This window comes from Chlamydotis macqueenii, chromosome 1 (assembly GCF_036417535.1).
Source record: "Chlamydotis macqueenii isolate bChlMac1 chromosome 1, bChlMac1.mat, whole genome shotgun sequence".
Taxonomy (NCBI): Eukaryota; Metazoa; Chordata; class Aves; order Otidiformes; family Otididae; genus Chlamydotis; species Chlamydotis macqueenii.
In genome coordinates this window covers 9,392,787-9,409,121 of record NC_141556.1, presented here as the reverse complement: position 1 = coordinate 9,409,121, position 16,335 = coordinate 9,392,787, and the positions used below count along the sequence as shown (strand labels likewise).

At 40.3% G+C, this 16,335-nt stretch overlaps 1 protein-coding gene across 9 annotated transcripts in view; it reads right to left on the bottom strand.

Moving 5' to 3' along the window:
* Window positions 1-679: 679 nt before the first annotated feature.
* SEMA3D (semaphorin 3D) overlaps window positions 680-16,335 on the bottom strand; it is a 146,205-nt gene continuing 130,549 nt past the window's right edge. For all 9 annotated transcript variants that reach the window (XM_086745612.1, XM_086745602.1, XM_086745620.1 and 6 more), the window contains 3 exons: window positions 15,967-16,031; window positions 13,583-13,722; window positions 680-3,731 (listed from right to left, as the gene is read on the bottom strand). In XM_086745612.1, the coding sequence (XP_086601738.1) occupies window positions 3,318-3,731; window positions 13,583-13,722; window positions 15,967-16,031 (619 nt within the window). In that variant the 3' untranslated portion in view covers window positions 680-3,317. The remainder of the gene's footprint in view (window positions 3,732-13,582; window positions 13,723-15,966; window positions 16,032-16,335) is intronic.

The following is a 16,335-nucleotide window of genomic DNA, read 5'->3' as shown; positions in this document are numbered from 1 at the left end:
ACTTTGGACCAAAATTTTGTTTAACTTCATTTTTATTGAGCTCTTGAAGGAGACAAGGCTCAGTTTCATTTTAACTATGAGCCTGTTGTGGCTCATAGTACAACTCACAGCAGCCCAGCTGACCCCCAAATCATTGATTTGAAATTTAAGCAGTCTTAGAGTCAGGCCCTTAAATTATGCAGAAGATGAATTTTTTTGTAAAGAGGGGTATCCTCTCCTGCTACATCTTCTGGGCTAGCTCATCCTCTGAACCTGTCTCTGGGATTGCAGGTTGTGGAAAGACCTGCTCCTCCTCCTGCTCTTTCTCCTGGGTTTGCATTGCTGAGTCCTGCTTAACAAAACTTTGTCTTACCTCTTGTAGCGATCCCTGAGCTGTCCCTCTCACGCCCTGGTCTCAAAGGTCCTCTGGCCTTCTTGCACATGTAATATCTGCTGTGCATGAGGAGTTGTGCTAGCCCTGCCACCTATAGGGTACGTCTTACCTAGTGTATCAAAACAGACTTTTATCTATGCAATATTATTAAATACTGGTTTGGAGGATATTGATGTTATTTCCCATGATGGAAGAGGCCTTATGTCTCACTTGGGGTTTTACACTACCACTGCACCCCAGACTGATGAGGTCATTTCTTTGAGAAGAATCTCATTGCAACAACATTTGAAATAAAAGAAATGAAAGTTGTTTTTAAGAGTAATAACATTTTAATTCAACCATTTAATGCTCCCAGCACTGAGACCCTTAGTGATCCCAGACTTCTACTAAAGTCAGAGGTGGGGGTTCATTTGTAGAATACATACCCCCAGTCATATCTAAACATAAATCAGATTATTTAGTTTTCATGGAGGAGAAAAAAGTATTGAAAAAGGAATTAATCTGCTTGTTTACAAAGTAGGCAAATATGTGGTGAGAGTTGTCTGAAATGCGGTGATTGAAGTACTCCATCACCATGGGGTAGAAGAGTAGGCCCTTTGTCAGTGCGTGTGAATGGAGACCACCTGTTACTCCATAGCCTTGGTGTGGTTCTACTCATTTACTTAATGTCCAAGTCAGAAAAATGGGACCTTGTGGACTAATAAAAATCTAGTAAGGAATAATTGTGCAGGTTCTCTATGGTGACAGCATAACCTTCCAGCCAAGAATATTGAGTATCCCTGTCTTAGGGTCCTTTATACATAGCAGTTTAATACCCCCCTCCCCATCTCCTTTACGTACTCTTAATTGGCCTTAAAATCAAGGCACCCAAAATGACAAGCCTCTTGTGAAATGTCTGGCCTACGTTATTTTGCAGCAAAAATGCCAAGAAGTTCTCAGCCTGTTCGCAAAGTACTGTACAACTGGTTAGTATCTTCAGCGTCAGTCTCTCCACTGATTAAAGGTCCCGTGCTGAGAAATTCCCTCCTCCTCCACAGATGTATTTTATAATATTTAGCACTCAGTGCTCTACATTATCAAAGCATTGTACACATGCTATCTAATATCTCCTAATTAACTCATACATCTTCTATTAAAAAAGCATCTAAAATTAATGACATATGGTATCGCTGGCTTTTATACAACACATGCAAACTCAGCTTTCAGGTTTTACAAGAAACGTGGGTAAGCTAAGATTCCTTTCTGAAATCTGACAAACACTTTGCCATATCTGACTTTCAACAGAGAGGAAATGAACAACGATGCAAATTGGATCTGCACAATTATCAGTCAAGAACTGAATGCACATACAAACACTAGCATGGGCAAGGGCAAATCTACAACTTTCAGAGCCAACTTTTTCGGTTCCTTAATGAGGTACACACCAATTACATGGGTTTCCCACAGACTTTGCTCTCAAGATCTGTAAAATGCATGAGAAACAAGTAAAGTCTGTCGTTTTGGTATCCATCAAAGCTCTCTTCCATGTGAGGAAGTGGCTAATTTGTCATTTCACACTCAAAAAGGCGTGAAAGGCAAAACAGAGGGAGGTTAGATGGAGGAGAGGAAAGGGGGGCTGTGACTCATGAGAAGAGACAGTAGGTCTGATTTTGAGCTTGTGTTTGTTGCTGCATATGAGGAATAAATTAAATGAAATCACATTGATGTAAAATAGACAAGAATGAGGCCAGTGTTTCTTGCTTATATGGAAAAACTTACACTATTAAAACTAAAATACGAACCAAGAAACAAGGAAAACTTCACAACTGAAATTACGGTATATAGTAAATTTCTAACTTACAGGTTTTATTTACACATGGACATCTTTTGTTTTATTTAATTATAATAAAAGTATTAATTCCAACAATGCAAATTTTCAACTTAAAAATACATAAGACCTTTGGGAGAAAATCCCAAAGAATACACACATCTGAGGAATGTCAGCTCTGTGTCAAAAGCACTGGTCTCAAACACTAAATATCTTCCCTCATCGTCTTTTAGCTTTGTTGTTGTTTTCTTTTATTTTTCTTTTCCTCTGCATAAAACAAAGCCAGCAAAGGGCCAGAGAAACAGTCAGAGTAAAACCTTTAGAGGGACAGGAGAGGTGCAGGCAGGAATCCTATTATTTGCTAATAGGATTTGTGCACATACCTCCCATGAAACACTTAGAAAATTTACTCCCAAGCATCTTACTGGCAGTTTCAATTAGAGTCAGCATTTAATTTCAGCAGATGGACTGTAAGCTGGTGGCTACTCAAACCTTAATGAGTAATGCTTGATAATTCCCCTCTCTTAAACTATGATTATGCTTTCTCTTTTTTTTTTTATGGGGAGAATGAATGTTGTCCCTAAGCCAATACTTTATTTCATTTTTTGCTGAGCCTCTCTGTGCTAGCAAACCCCACCCATGTGCCTGTATACAAGCCCAGTGAGTAAATTAGCAGGTGTTTTTGCAGATCTGTCACACATTTCTATCATGCTTCTTATTGAGAAAGATGTCAAAGAACTAGAAATATATCTGCCCTCCCCTGAAATGTACCCATCTCTGGGATGGAATGTGGTAGCAACTATTGACATGGGAACATGGACACTAAATCCTATGTGAAAATTATGCAGGGAGTACACAGCTCACATAGCCTCAGGCTACCCAGAAATTAGCTAAAAGTGTACATCTTTTATTTTTAATGAATGCATTTGGAATTATTGCCTGGTGTGTGGTACTCCAATAAGGAAGGTCTCATTTGGTATGGAATCCCATTGTACAGTCTCATAAAGATTAATAGTGATGGTGAGTTAACTGATTTCAATAAGAAGCAGTACTAATTCATAGGCAAGATGCACAAAAACAGAACACAGTATTTTTTTTTCCATGGAAAATGTCCTTTCTTTAAATAGTATTTACAGACTACGTAGACGGTGGCCTGGCTGGCTCATGGTGCCTTCGGTTTCGCTTTTTTTTCATCTCCTGCACATGCTTCCATTTGGCACCACCTTTGTTCCGCTGCCGTCGTTTCTCTCGGTGCCACATCTGTTCACAGTACTCATCCAGGCTAAAGCTGGGGCTGCTAACAAGCTGGATGTAGTCCTTGTACCTCAGCCGGGACTCAGTCAGCAAATCCCTCACCCGGCCCTCCTCATCCTCAGTTTTCTGAGTGTTTTCCATTTGCCCATTCTCAATGACATTTAAATTCAACTTCACGATGGTGTGGACAAAGGTGTGCTCCTGCGCTTTGCAGAAATAGGCTCCTGCATCCTTTCTTTGCAAGCTGCGGATCAGCAGCCCGTGCTCTGTTTTGATGATCCTTTCATCAGCCTTCAACTGTGGGGTCGGACAAAAAAGAATTATATACATGAGTTTCATTGGCAAAACCAGATAGCGTGTCAGTGCTACACTGAGGTGGAGAAAAGACTCGCCTAGCACATGGCATTCCCCGTCCCTTGGGTGCCTGCATGCAGTGGGGAATGTGCAGCTGGGACAGATACTAGGAGATCCTTTCAATGTCTGAATGCCACTCCTGATTACAGGATCTGTATCACTGGCATTTCAGTGTGTAGTGGTAAAAGAGATACGCCGTAGAGTTGAAAGGATGAACAGCAACACTCATCACACCAAAACGCAGTAAGTCAGACTACATTCTCTAAGGAAGCGTAGCTATTTTAGTACCACAAATCTCATTTGTTTTTTAACTGCTCTTCTTGAGATATCTGTAATGCACCCAATATACCAGGGTGCTTGTATATATCTGGAATGCTGAGGCTCTATTACACTGAAAATAAATCCTACTACTGATTTTTAAAGTGAAACGCTGTGATTCTGATCTTCTTCAACTGGCTTTTACAAAAGGAAGTTGATTTTAGCTTTTACTCATTGAGAAATGATTAAAAGCGCCCTAGGAGGTTAGACAAATACAACCCAGTACAATTCTTTATTGTTAAGATCTGCGAAGAATAACTTAGAGGAAAAAAAAAAAAAAGAAAAGAAAAAAAAGAATGAGATTGCAAGTGAGAGCTGAAGTCTGTCAGCGTGGAACTGTAGTTTCATTTACAAATGGAAATATTTCAAAAAATACAGCAAGACTCACGTGTTAAAAATAAGGTGCACCTTAGAGTAATAACAGTGTCAGGGAAGTTACATACCTAGTGATCTAAAAATTATTTCCAAAATAACTTAACTCTAAAAAAAAGGATAACCCCCAGAGAAAAACCCAGGATGGGGCACTGGGCACCTAAGTATTTTTGCACCTGGGAAACGTAGAAGGTAAGTGATTTGCCAAAGATCATATAAAGATTAGTACCAGAGGTGGAAGTAGAAAGCAGAGCACTAAATCCCAGTGTCCAACATCAGTATTTCCTTTGAAAATGATCCTGGTCTAGTCCAAAGTTGTCACCTCCCAGGCACGCTATGTTCTGCTGCCACGCAGAGGCTGCAGCACACAACGGCACAGAAGGACCTGGAGTGCTGCTTGCTCAGCCTGCAGCCAAGCTGGGGCTTGAGCACAGCCTCAGCGCTGCTGGTGGCATTGTTATCATGTAGAAAAACTTCAGCATAAGGCTGACTAGTGCATTTTAAAAGGGGTGAAGGGGGGCAGAAAGAACCAACACAGAATCTGGAAAATTTCCCAGAGTGCACATCTGACCCTCCAGCAAACTTCAGATGATGAAGATCAGGGAGGCATAAAGATGACTAAATTAGATTTATTCACAGTGGGTAAGCTACACACTGTTTCTTTATGTAAAAAATCTGCACATGATTCCCTCTTCTACTCCATGGGAAAAAAATGTATATATACATATGATCCTCAATGTGTTATGATTCTAACTTGCTAGTACTTTATCATAACAAGGTCTTTTGGAGCAAAGATATAGAAGAGATGACCTTCTAGGACTTTTTGCTTTACCATTTGCTGAGTTTCTATGATAATGACTTTTGAAGGGTTAAACAATTTAAGACACCATTTAGAGATCACCAGAAAAATCAACACACACGTATATAATACATGCACACACAGAGAGAGACTTTCGGTTGCTGCTACATCAGCTGTCTTCAGTAGCATACAGATTAGACAGGTAGGTAGGCAGGTGGATGGATGGTTGGATGGATATAGGCCCGTGTACTACCTTGATCTGACTGCAGCAGTCAGATGTCTGCTACAAATCAACTGCTACAAAAGCCTGGTCAGAATGTGGCTCTGACTGCCTGGTTCTGTGGCCAAGTATTTTTTTAGCTTCTGCCAGCAGCTGATGGTGTTGGGTCAGCTTTGAGCTTTAGTTTCCTTGTTTATAAATTGTATATAAGCATGCCTACTTGGCACCAGTAGGGTGAAATGATACTAATTTCAGGAAATTCCTGGAAAATCAATTGTCTTGACAACAGGTGCTACACAAGAACAAGCTAATTTTGGTTACTACACTGAATTTAAACCAGAGGAATCATGGTCAAGCCACAAGCACATACACAGAAGATAGCTGGGAGACAGACTGGAAAAGAGCACTTTTCCACCTTCAGAACCTACAGCATAGGACAGTAGTCCTCAATTTTATCAGCTGGTGACACTTAATTCCAAGTAAACTTATCTTTCTTACATGACAATCAGGAGCATGAAATGTGTAAATGAATCCACAAATAAGTAGCTGTAGGCAGAAATATGTCTAAGGCAGGTGTTTCCTTGTGATGCTGTACTTCGCAGAGAGAAGCAGGAACAGGGGCCAGGTGGAAGTGCTCGGGGGCTTGGCTATTGCAATATGACAAAGAAGCTCCTCTTTCTTCTGCCCAAGCTGCACGTCAACACGAAGACTCAAGTCTGAGAAACTTAGGGAGAAGGATGGGAAGAAGCATCTAATTTCCAGACATTTGAGTTTCATAAGGCACTGTGCGAAGACCAAGTTCCCACATTGTCTGAGTGAAAACAGGACAGATCTTTTTGAGCTCAGGGCATTATTCAATTGCAGCAGTAGCATCTGCCTATCAGTGGCTCTGCCAGCATTGTAGTCTAGAGCATCTTGACAGCTGTGTACCTCCTACACTTGGAAGATCTCCAGCTGGCTGTTTCAGCTGGCTGGGCGCCAATCCAAAGAGTCCTCACGAGTGCTTCTCCTATTTTCAGTGAAAGGAAGGCAGAATAATAGCAGTTCTAGACTTAAAAAGACCACTGGACCCCCAAGTCCAGCACCCTGCTACTCATAACTATTTACCGTTTCTGTAGCAGCCATCACTTTCTAGTCATAAACGTGTTAACTGATGGAGTTGTCCCCGCCTCTGTGTTGGCATACCGCAGAGAAAGCTAACAGAGTCTAAATTGGTTGTGTCCCTTAATCCCAGACCATCAGGACTCCTATTTTTAATGAAGCAGCGTTCTTACAGAATGTCCTGTGTTAACCTTGGATAATGATTTACGGTGACTGCCACCTTCTCCTCTGTGCCTTCATTGTTCATTCCTTTCTTATCCTTTGGCAGGATGAAATTATGGCTCCGATTTCACATGTATTGAGCAACACTTCATTACTGTTTTCCCTCCTCACTCCTCTTTTCGGTATCCTGTTTATGTTGTTTCACCCATAGGTTCAGAACTCTTCCTGTCTTTCCTCTCTACTTTTCCCCCCACAGGGCTCTGGAGTTTCATAAACACCTGGCATTTCATTACTTTGGTAGTAGATCTTTAACCTTTCACTTGAATGCTTAATATGCTCTTTGGTTCCTGACCTATAGATGTAAAACGTATTTTATTAAATTTTGAGGAGGGTAAAAAGACTAGTTAGATAAAATGCATCATTTTGTTTTCGTCAGCTGTGGTTCATTGCTCCCCCTCCCATACGTCATAATCAATAACTCTCCTAAAATATTTGTAAATAGGATTTTACAATCCAGAAACACAAAGGCTTTGATTCCTCAAAGCTTGCTGACATGTGCTTAAATTTGAGCATGCAATAAAAATCAAACATGAGAGACATAGTTTGTTCAATAGGGAACCAATTATAAACCACAAAAATGAAGCAATTGATTACCGTTAACTTTCCTTTCTTAGTGGAGTGGGAACAGACTTTTGACAATATTTATGAACAAATTATACTTTTCATCCTTCATGGTATGCACTTAAAATTTACCTAAAATTACATCACCTGAAGCATGGCACATGCCATAGATACTGGCAATATTTGACAAAGGGAAAAGATCTCCATGAAAATCAAACACTTGATTTTCACAATAATGGAAGAAAAAACAGTTTAACAATGGAAGAAAAATAGGCATTGCCAATAACGATGGTAAATCTTTAAACAATCAGTAAGCTGGAAAACAACCAAGGATTTGAAAGTGCTGTGGCACCAGGTTAGGTCAATGGCTTTTGTCCTGTGCTAATGATGTGTTTAGATAGCTCCCTCTTTACAAATAATTCACATGTCAACTCTTTCACAGTTAAAACACTGCACCTGTCTGGGAGAAGAAAGTGGCTTCAAAGCCTGCCTTCCCTCATTAATCAACATGTGAAAAAATGTTAGAGGTAAAGCTAGACTAATCATGGGTTAGCTGCAACCCCTGAACAAATTGAGAAGAAGAGAAAGGAAAATTGGGAACATTTGCTGAGAATTCACATTCATCTTTGTTTTTCTATTGTTTTCTTTTTCTTCCTCACCATTTGACTGGAATAAAGATCACTTTGGGTGTTTTTTGGCATTATTGTTGCACATGACTGTGTTTCTCTTGTATGGTGAAAATAATAATTTAACTCCAACACAGCTGTAGAGTTGATTTCTCTTTTTTTTTTTTAACATATTTTTTTATTCACTAAGAAGCCACAAGAAAAAAATGAAGACCATGTTGCTGGTACAATGTCATTACGGAGACATGATTCCTGTTATTTTCAAGGTGAAGCTAACTTCTTATTCTGAGACTAAATTTTAAATTCCTACCTCCCCAGTGTATCCAAATTAAAGCAGAAATGTCACATACTATATCTCAGTTCAGCGTTACTTCTATTTTTTTCCCCAGGAAACTGCCAAATATATTAGCCTTACTTAAGATTCTCAAGGTATTGTAAGGCGAAGACAATGACTCATATAATAAAATAAAAGAGTGAAAACATGAGAGCTATAAGTAGTCCTTAGACTGCAGAATTAATATCTTCTTATTTTTCCCACTCTCTTGATCTCTTTCTTATCGACCTAAGGATTCAAACACTGAACAACACTCCTCTAACAGAAAGTACTAAGTACCAAGTCCTTGGTGTATGTCCTCTTCCTTACTCAGTTCTCATCCAGCTCTTAGATTTCAGGGCTAGCATGGAATCTGCAACAGTTTTTTACAATATGTTGCTGACCAGATGTTCGTAACAAAGAAAATCGTCATCATGATGCAAAAATTTCCAGCCACAAAAAGATATGGAAACTTATGTCTTGGATAAGCTGAAAAATGTCTTCTGAGCCTGGCTAAAACGTGGAATCGAAACAATACCTCTTTGCTCCAATGGGGGAGCTAGGTCACAACCTTGTGCCAGTAAGATGTCCTGTCCAAGAGCGGGTCAAACTCTTGTATCTAGCAAACCATCAGATGGTTGTCAAGCTGAGTCCATCAGACAAACACAGCCCAGGACTGTGGGGCAGGAATATGGTAAGGGTGAGAATCGCTGAAGAAGAAACTGGAATGTCCTCCTGCCTTTCAGAGGGTTTATTTTCACTCCCAGGTATGAACAGAGCAGAAATGAAAGAGTTAAAAGTGATCTGCACCTATTCTGTCACTTCAGACCATATGGTTTGTTCTGTCTCCTGCAAGGGGATGTGGCAGCTTGGCAGACTTGGAGCCACAGGAGACTTGGGGTGATAGGCAGCCTAAAGCAAGGGGGCTAATAGATTTCAGAGCCATGGGGCACCAAAACTAATGGCTTTGCAGGGAGCCATGCATTTGCTTTTTGCAGTCCTGACATCTATTATATACATTATATACATAACATAACACATAGGAATTTTAGGAGAAATAAATAAATATCTGTTTTAAGCTTCAGAAAATTTCAGCACTTTAAGACATTGCAAACAGATGATGTCTCCACTTTTTTTTTTTATGAACTGCAGCCACTGAAACACTCACCCTCATCTCAGTGACTAACCCTGCACGCACAGGAATAAACATGATCAATTGCGTGAGCAGCGCTAAACACAAAAGCACTAGATATTTGACTCCTGACCTTAAAACGGCCCCAAACTACAGGGAAATGTACTCCCACTGGCAGCAAAATGACCTGGTGACAGCTCCTGTGCCACAGGAGATCCTGTCCCTCCCCACAGGTCGCTCTGCCTGGAAGTCACATTCTGAACCATGACCCTGAGGGTGAAATGTCAGGGACATCCTGCTGGGCCAAACGCTTCCCATCTAGTCTGGATTTTGCCCTTTTCCTTCCTTCAGGAAGCTGTAGTGCATGTCCGGGACAGTACGTAGCCAGTTATTTGTAAAGCCAGGTTTAAAGACTTGCTGAGACATTACTGTTCCAGCCCTGGAACTAAAAGTCCGTAACCTAAGCTCCAGGTGCACGGAGTCATTTGCAAAGCATGGTATCGTCATCACAATAAGTTACACTGCTAAGACATGCACTAAAATAATGTACAGTGTTATTTGAGAAATCTGCTGCAGGAAGGGAGAGAGAGAGAGCAGAAAATATAATTGTAATGGGAAAAGTTATGGTAAGGCATTAACTGAGCAAAGATCAAGCTACACATTAAATATGACCACACTGTTTCTGTCACATATGGTGTTTTTATCAAACTGAAGTACTTTGAAATGGAAGTCAACTACTCTGCTGATCTCTGGATTTTCAAGGAAGGCCTGTAATTAGGTTCTAATACATATGAATTAATTTTCACCGATAAGTTAAATTAGAAAACCTGAAAATCTTAATTTTTGGATCCCCAAATTAACAAAGGATTAACATCTTAACCTGCAAATACTCTTATTCTATCTAAGAGGAGGAGTGATTTTTCAGCATCTCTACAGACCTGGTCATTTATTTAGATACTTATGTATGAAATTAGGAATTTAACTTTAGATGTATGCATTTGAAAATGTGACATTTCTAGATTGATACCTTTATCTTAAAAATAACAAAAAAAAAAGCTTCTTTTTTTTTTTTTTTTTTCTTCTGAAAACTGTATCTCCCAATATGATGACTCAAGATGTGCAAGCTGAGTGTGCTCAGAAGGAGTTTGAGTTCTTAGCATCCTGGAACTAACCTGGGTCAAAATACTAGAAATTCTGTTACTGTAAGAATTTTCAGGCAGGAATCAAACAAACTAATAGCTATACACTGTCTTTAAGTTATCTGATCCTGTAATCATCAGTGTGTGCATATACATTTATATGGCCTGTTATCTTCAAAGGCTGCTAAAAATACATATAAAAATAAACTAATAAAACCACCCCAAAGAGTTGTGGAATATGTGCTCCAACTTCTGTTTTATCAAAGCTAGATCACAGAAACTGCTGCTATGGCTTTAGGGACAATATGTGGTAAGAAGCCATTTGCCTACTGTTAGCTTTCATGATGTAGAAAATCTGCCTGCATTTTCTCCTTCGCATTTTCTTTTAAATTTGCCTCAAAGGTTAATCTAGCCTTTTAGCATAGCTTTACTTTTCTCATACAAACAGATGTCAGACAGTTTACACAGAGCAAGCCCAGTAAACATTGCTGTGGAAGGCTGCTAATGTGCAAAGATATATGCTGTGTGCTTGCTAGAGATTCAGATGCCATCACACACACGCACACATTCCCTTACTCTCCCTCAACGTGCACATCCTTGGCACGTTGGACAGTCCTACAGTATTGGACATCACTGTACCTGGGTAACTGTTATTTGGCCCAGAACAAGGAGCAGGGGCCACGTCGCTGCCACAGTGAACCTTTTGGAAATACAAAGTGTGGAAAAAAAACCCTACAGCCTTAATTTAGGCTATGCTATACAGCTTTAGTCTGCCCTAACTATGTTCAAAAGTTGATTTGACCTGCAGTTTGCTCTGCAATCAAATAAGAGAGAGAGCTTGAGCTTGGCTTCCTGACCTTCAGAGGCACATCTGAACTTGAGACTTATGAGAAAATCAACTGATTATTTTTTTCCTAAATTGACACAGATAAAACTCAGAAACAGCCCTTCAAAAGAGGCTTTCAAATCTTGGAAGTATAACTTCTTATGATACAGAAATATTACATTCTTCACAGGGAACTGTCTGCTTTACACAAAGTTTGTAGCTCTTTTTGAGAAGCTCAGGCACAAGCTGTAGATCCAATACATTATTTTTGAAAGTTATTGAGTCTCCTTAAAAATTGACATAACTTCCTGATCAGAAAAAATAAAAATAATAAAAAACACATCAAAAACCCCCCAAACCTGTTAACTACCTGTCTAAATTTATTTTAAAATGAACCTTAACCACATGATTAGAAGTAAGCAAGAATTTTACTTGTTTCACTGATCAAATATGTAAATGCATTTACAAACTGCTGCCTTAGGGAAGTAGAGCGCAGAGTCTTCTGTACAAGACAGTTAAAGGTAAAACAATTAAAGCACAAACAATGAATGCTCATAGGTCTTTAAAGGCTGACATACTTCTAGGTGGGTTTTCACTTCAACAACCTGTGTCTGTGAGTGTGCTTGGTCTGCTGATTAGATCACTTTTTTTTTTTAACCAAGTATGAACTGTAATGGAGGTTAGAGGAGATATTTCAAACCAGTAATCTCTTTCCTTTAGTATTTAGTGCATATTGTGGTAAGCGCTGTGTCTATAAATTAATGGAATCTTTATTATCAGCAGAGGAAAGAATCTTTGGCAATCCAACGCATAAGTAAGAGAATAGGAGTAAGTGAAAAGTACTGCAGTGTCATAGTCAATGCATAGCCTTGCAGGTTTTTTTTTTAATCTTATCTGGTGGAAAATCAGAAGTGTCTTGTATCCCCTTAATCTGTTTTTCTGGGCCAAGACACAACTGGGGTTGCAACTTCAGGACTACTCCCATGAGTCGCATCTCTCCCAGAGGTGATACTCTCACGAACACCTGCTCTGGCCTGCATCGCCCCAGCCTTTAGAAAGAACCAGCAGACTTTCTGCACTCAGAAAGTCTTATCAGATGAATTCTCATTGAGAGTGGAAGACTGATTGGGTTTTTGATAGTTCTTGTCATTTACACTAATTTTTGTCTTGGATGAACATTTAAAAAAAAGCATATGTAACACCTGGGACCAGTTCATTTGAAGGGGCAGTTCTTTTCCCTTCTCCTTCCCCGTTTCCAAGGCTGCCATCACAGCAGGACTTGGCCTCAGACACAAAATCACTCTTGTAAGAGAAAGGCTGTGAAAACTCCTGAGGTTTGAAACTTACTCAAACCTAGTCCAAATCAGTAACAGCACATTGACCTTTTGGGCACATAAGACAGCCCCTTTGTCATTAGCTCAGGGAGGAATCAGCAGGAAGTTGTGCAGGGGGTATGCAAGCACCTGGAGGCTTCTCCAGGGCTTCTCCACCAGTAAGGACCCCAAACCTGCCTCCTGCAGGAATTAAGGGCCATCACAAATCTCACTGCTTTCTGCTCCAGATGCAAGGTGCAATTCTTTAACTTGACATCTCTGCATCAGTACAGAGTGCCATTTAAGAAAAAAATCTCAGATTCCACTAACATGAAAAAAGCAAATAAAAAGCTTTTATTGCACGGACCATTCCTCCTCTGGGGCGAGATGGAAAGAAGCGGAGAGCTATACATGCACTTGTTAGCTACTCTGCTTAACATGATAAGGGAAGGCAATCAGACACTGAACAGAGTAGAGATTTTATCAAAACAAAGGGTTTTGAACATAGTTTTACCTACAGAAGTTGTTGTTGTGTTAATAACAACAACAGTTGTGGGTGTTTTTTCCATACTTTGATTTTTTAGCATTATTTAAAGCCTAATTTCTATTTTCTTTTTTTTTTTAGTAGAATGAACATATAAGTCAAAATAAATATCTAAATCTGCTTATGATACAGTGCAAATGGCTTCTCTCTTCCCCACTGCATGCCCCAAATGGTGATACCAGAATGCTATGTGATACCTAAGGTGAGACAAGGAAAAGTAAAACATTGACTAATCCCAATAACTCCTGCCTTTCAATGCTCAGCTGAATTCTCTATAGAGGAAACTTGCCTTGATGACTATAACTTACCTCTTCTCGATGTTCTTCTCCAGAGTGCTGAACATACCACCTAATAGAGGCTTGCTGGGACTTAGGAATACATTCCAGAAAAGTTGAATTAAATTCAATGCCAAAAATCACCTTTTCATCAGCAGTTTCATGACTAATGCCTGGAAAGCAAACATGGTACAGGAGATTAACCCTGACCTGGTTTTTAAAGCAATGGGAAAATAGCCTGATTCAGAACAGATGCTATAAGAGTGACTGAATTATAAAAAAGCAAAAGGAAACTTAACTTTCAGCTTAAACTATAACTATGAGGATTTAGAGGCAGCTGCTAACCTTCCTTGAGTGCAACTGATTTTAAGGAGGTCAATAAAATCTATATCATGAGCTTGCTCCATTTTAAAGTTGAGGCTTTCACCTTTGAGGAATTTAAAATCTGATCTATATTTTTCCTTTAAGTAATGCAACTACTAAACCTGAGCTAAAGCTGCTAAAGGGTCTGGTTTGTTCAGCCCAAACACTTTAAAGGAGTCACAGGGCTAAAGTAAACTGAAGTTTACCTTCCTTCAGTATAATTTGAAATGCCCTGTAGTGTGTTTCAGACCAAACACTGAAGTAGCCACAAGCAGACCTGGGCTCCTTTCTTGGCCTCCTGCAAACCTGAGCAAGTAATTTCTAATCTCTGCTTCTCCATTTCCCTTTCTCATCTGTGTCTTATCTGCCTTACTATCAGAATAAAGCTGTTTTTTACACCCTGCCAATAACAGAAAGGAAGGTGAAAACAGTGGTGTCTCCTAAATCCAAAGTTAGCTCAACAACAAAATGAATACAATTTTGGATTGTTTTTTTTTCAATATAAGAAGTACTTATATGAGATCTACAGAAATTCAAACTCTCTGCATTAAATGCTTTTCTTTTATTTCACTGTGCCACTGAGATTTCAGTAGAGCCAAACAACTTCATGCAGCCAATGAAGTCTCTGGGAGGGAATCTCACAGAGTGGAGCACTGAATTTAAATAGGTTTTGGGACCATAATGTTATTAATTATCACAAATGGCATAAATAAGCCAAAAGCCTGGAGTGACACAGGTCAGCTTCATGGTTTTATGGCACACAGGGGTCATCCCCAGCTGGATAAAATTTCTACTGGTGCTGCTACATCAGGGCAAAGGATTAATACCAATTCCTGTGCTAAATCGCTTTACATTTGTCTAGTAAAGACAACTCTTCCAGTATCTCTTTATCCTTCCAGGAAAATGTGACATTGTCAGCCTTTCTGCTAGGGTTTCTATAACCCTGAGCTTTGCACAGTCTCAGATACCACTATTTGGAGAGCCATGGTGAGCAGTAAGCAGGGAAATTCTAGCCCTTTGGGAATGAACAGGAGTTTTATCGTTGACTTTAATGGAAATGAGATTTTACCCTGACTTTTTAACTGTGTCTGCAAGAACATATGTACAGTCAGAGTCCTCTATATTGTGCAACAGACTTAAGACTTTGATCCCATGGCAAGCAGCTCTGATTTCTGCAATGACTCACACCAAGATCTGTGGCAGGCACCCAGCACCACAGTGGTACAAAAATAATCAGAGATCAATGGAAAGTGGTTGCTCATCCCGAATCAAACGTTCAATGCAGTGACACAGTCAATATTGTTTTGACTGGGTTGTTCACTTTAATAAGTGGCTAGAAGAGCCCCAGACAAACCCAAGCTTGGTTTTGAATGCTTTTCATTTATTTTACGCCACCACAGAAATTGCCGCGTAACCGCAGGATTTCATCCTGACAGTGCTTGCTGTAAGAGAAGGGCTGCAGTTGCCAAAGGAACAAGCCAGACCCTTTGGCATCAGAAAAGAAGCTGTGTGAAAGGGAGGGGGGAGCTGACAGGGACGGGGGGTTGGGTAGGTTCTTGTTCATAACAGGAGTACTTAAGTAGCTGCAGGCAGGGGAAGGGGCTGGTTTGGCAGCTGGCATTGGGCTTTGGGACTTGTCAATTGTATGCAGCAGAAGGGGAGAAGATGGTGTGTTCCTCATTCACCCCTGTGGCTTTCCTCGCAGGATTATCTCCCCTGTCTCTGGATGAAACATCACACACATCCCAGCAGCTACTTGTGGGGATGTGTGTGATGCTTTGAGCCATGGGCACGTCTCCCTCCCTCGGGTGAGTGCTGGGGAGGGTTGCCCGTAAGGGATGCAAGGGTGCCGTCCCACGCTGGCTGTCCCTTATCAGCCCCAGCTCTGCAAATTTAACTGCGGGAGGGGTAATGTGTATGAAGTGTGGGAAAGGCAACAGCTTCAATTGTGTTATTCTGTCAAGCTCAGCAGGTTTTCACAGACAGATGGAGAATCTTAAAGCAAACTCTGTTATTAAAGTGACAAAAGAGCAAGAAAAGTGCAGAATACTCACTGTCTTCCACATCCCAGCATTGTGCAACAGGGTCTCCATATTTGACATCTTGCCTTCTAGCTCGCCTATGAGAAGAGCATGCAAACTTGTAACACTTCAGATATAATTGCTGGAATTCAACAGCAAAATACAGAGGAGCTCAGCAGATGTGGACTTGCATTGCTCCCACCCTATTGCTGACAATTACAGTCTTAACTAAAACCAGCCTCACCCTCAAAGCAGCATGTGGCCTAGAGAGATTTGTACAATTGACATCAAGAGAAGGGCCTGTGATTTGGGAAAACCACTGGGAGGCGAAAGAGAAAAAGTGAGAAAAAAAAAATCTGCCTGGAGTAAAGAACATGCAATATAGGGACAGAAAGAGCATCT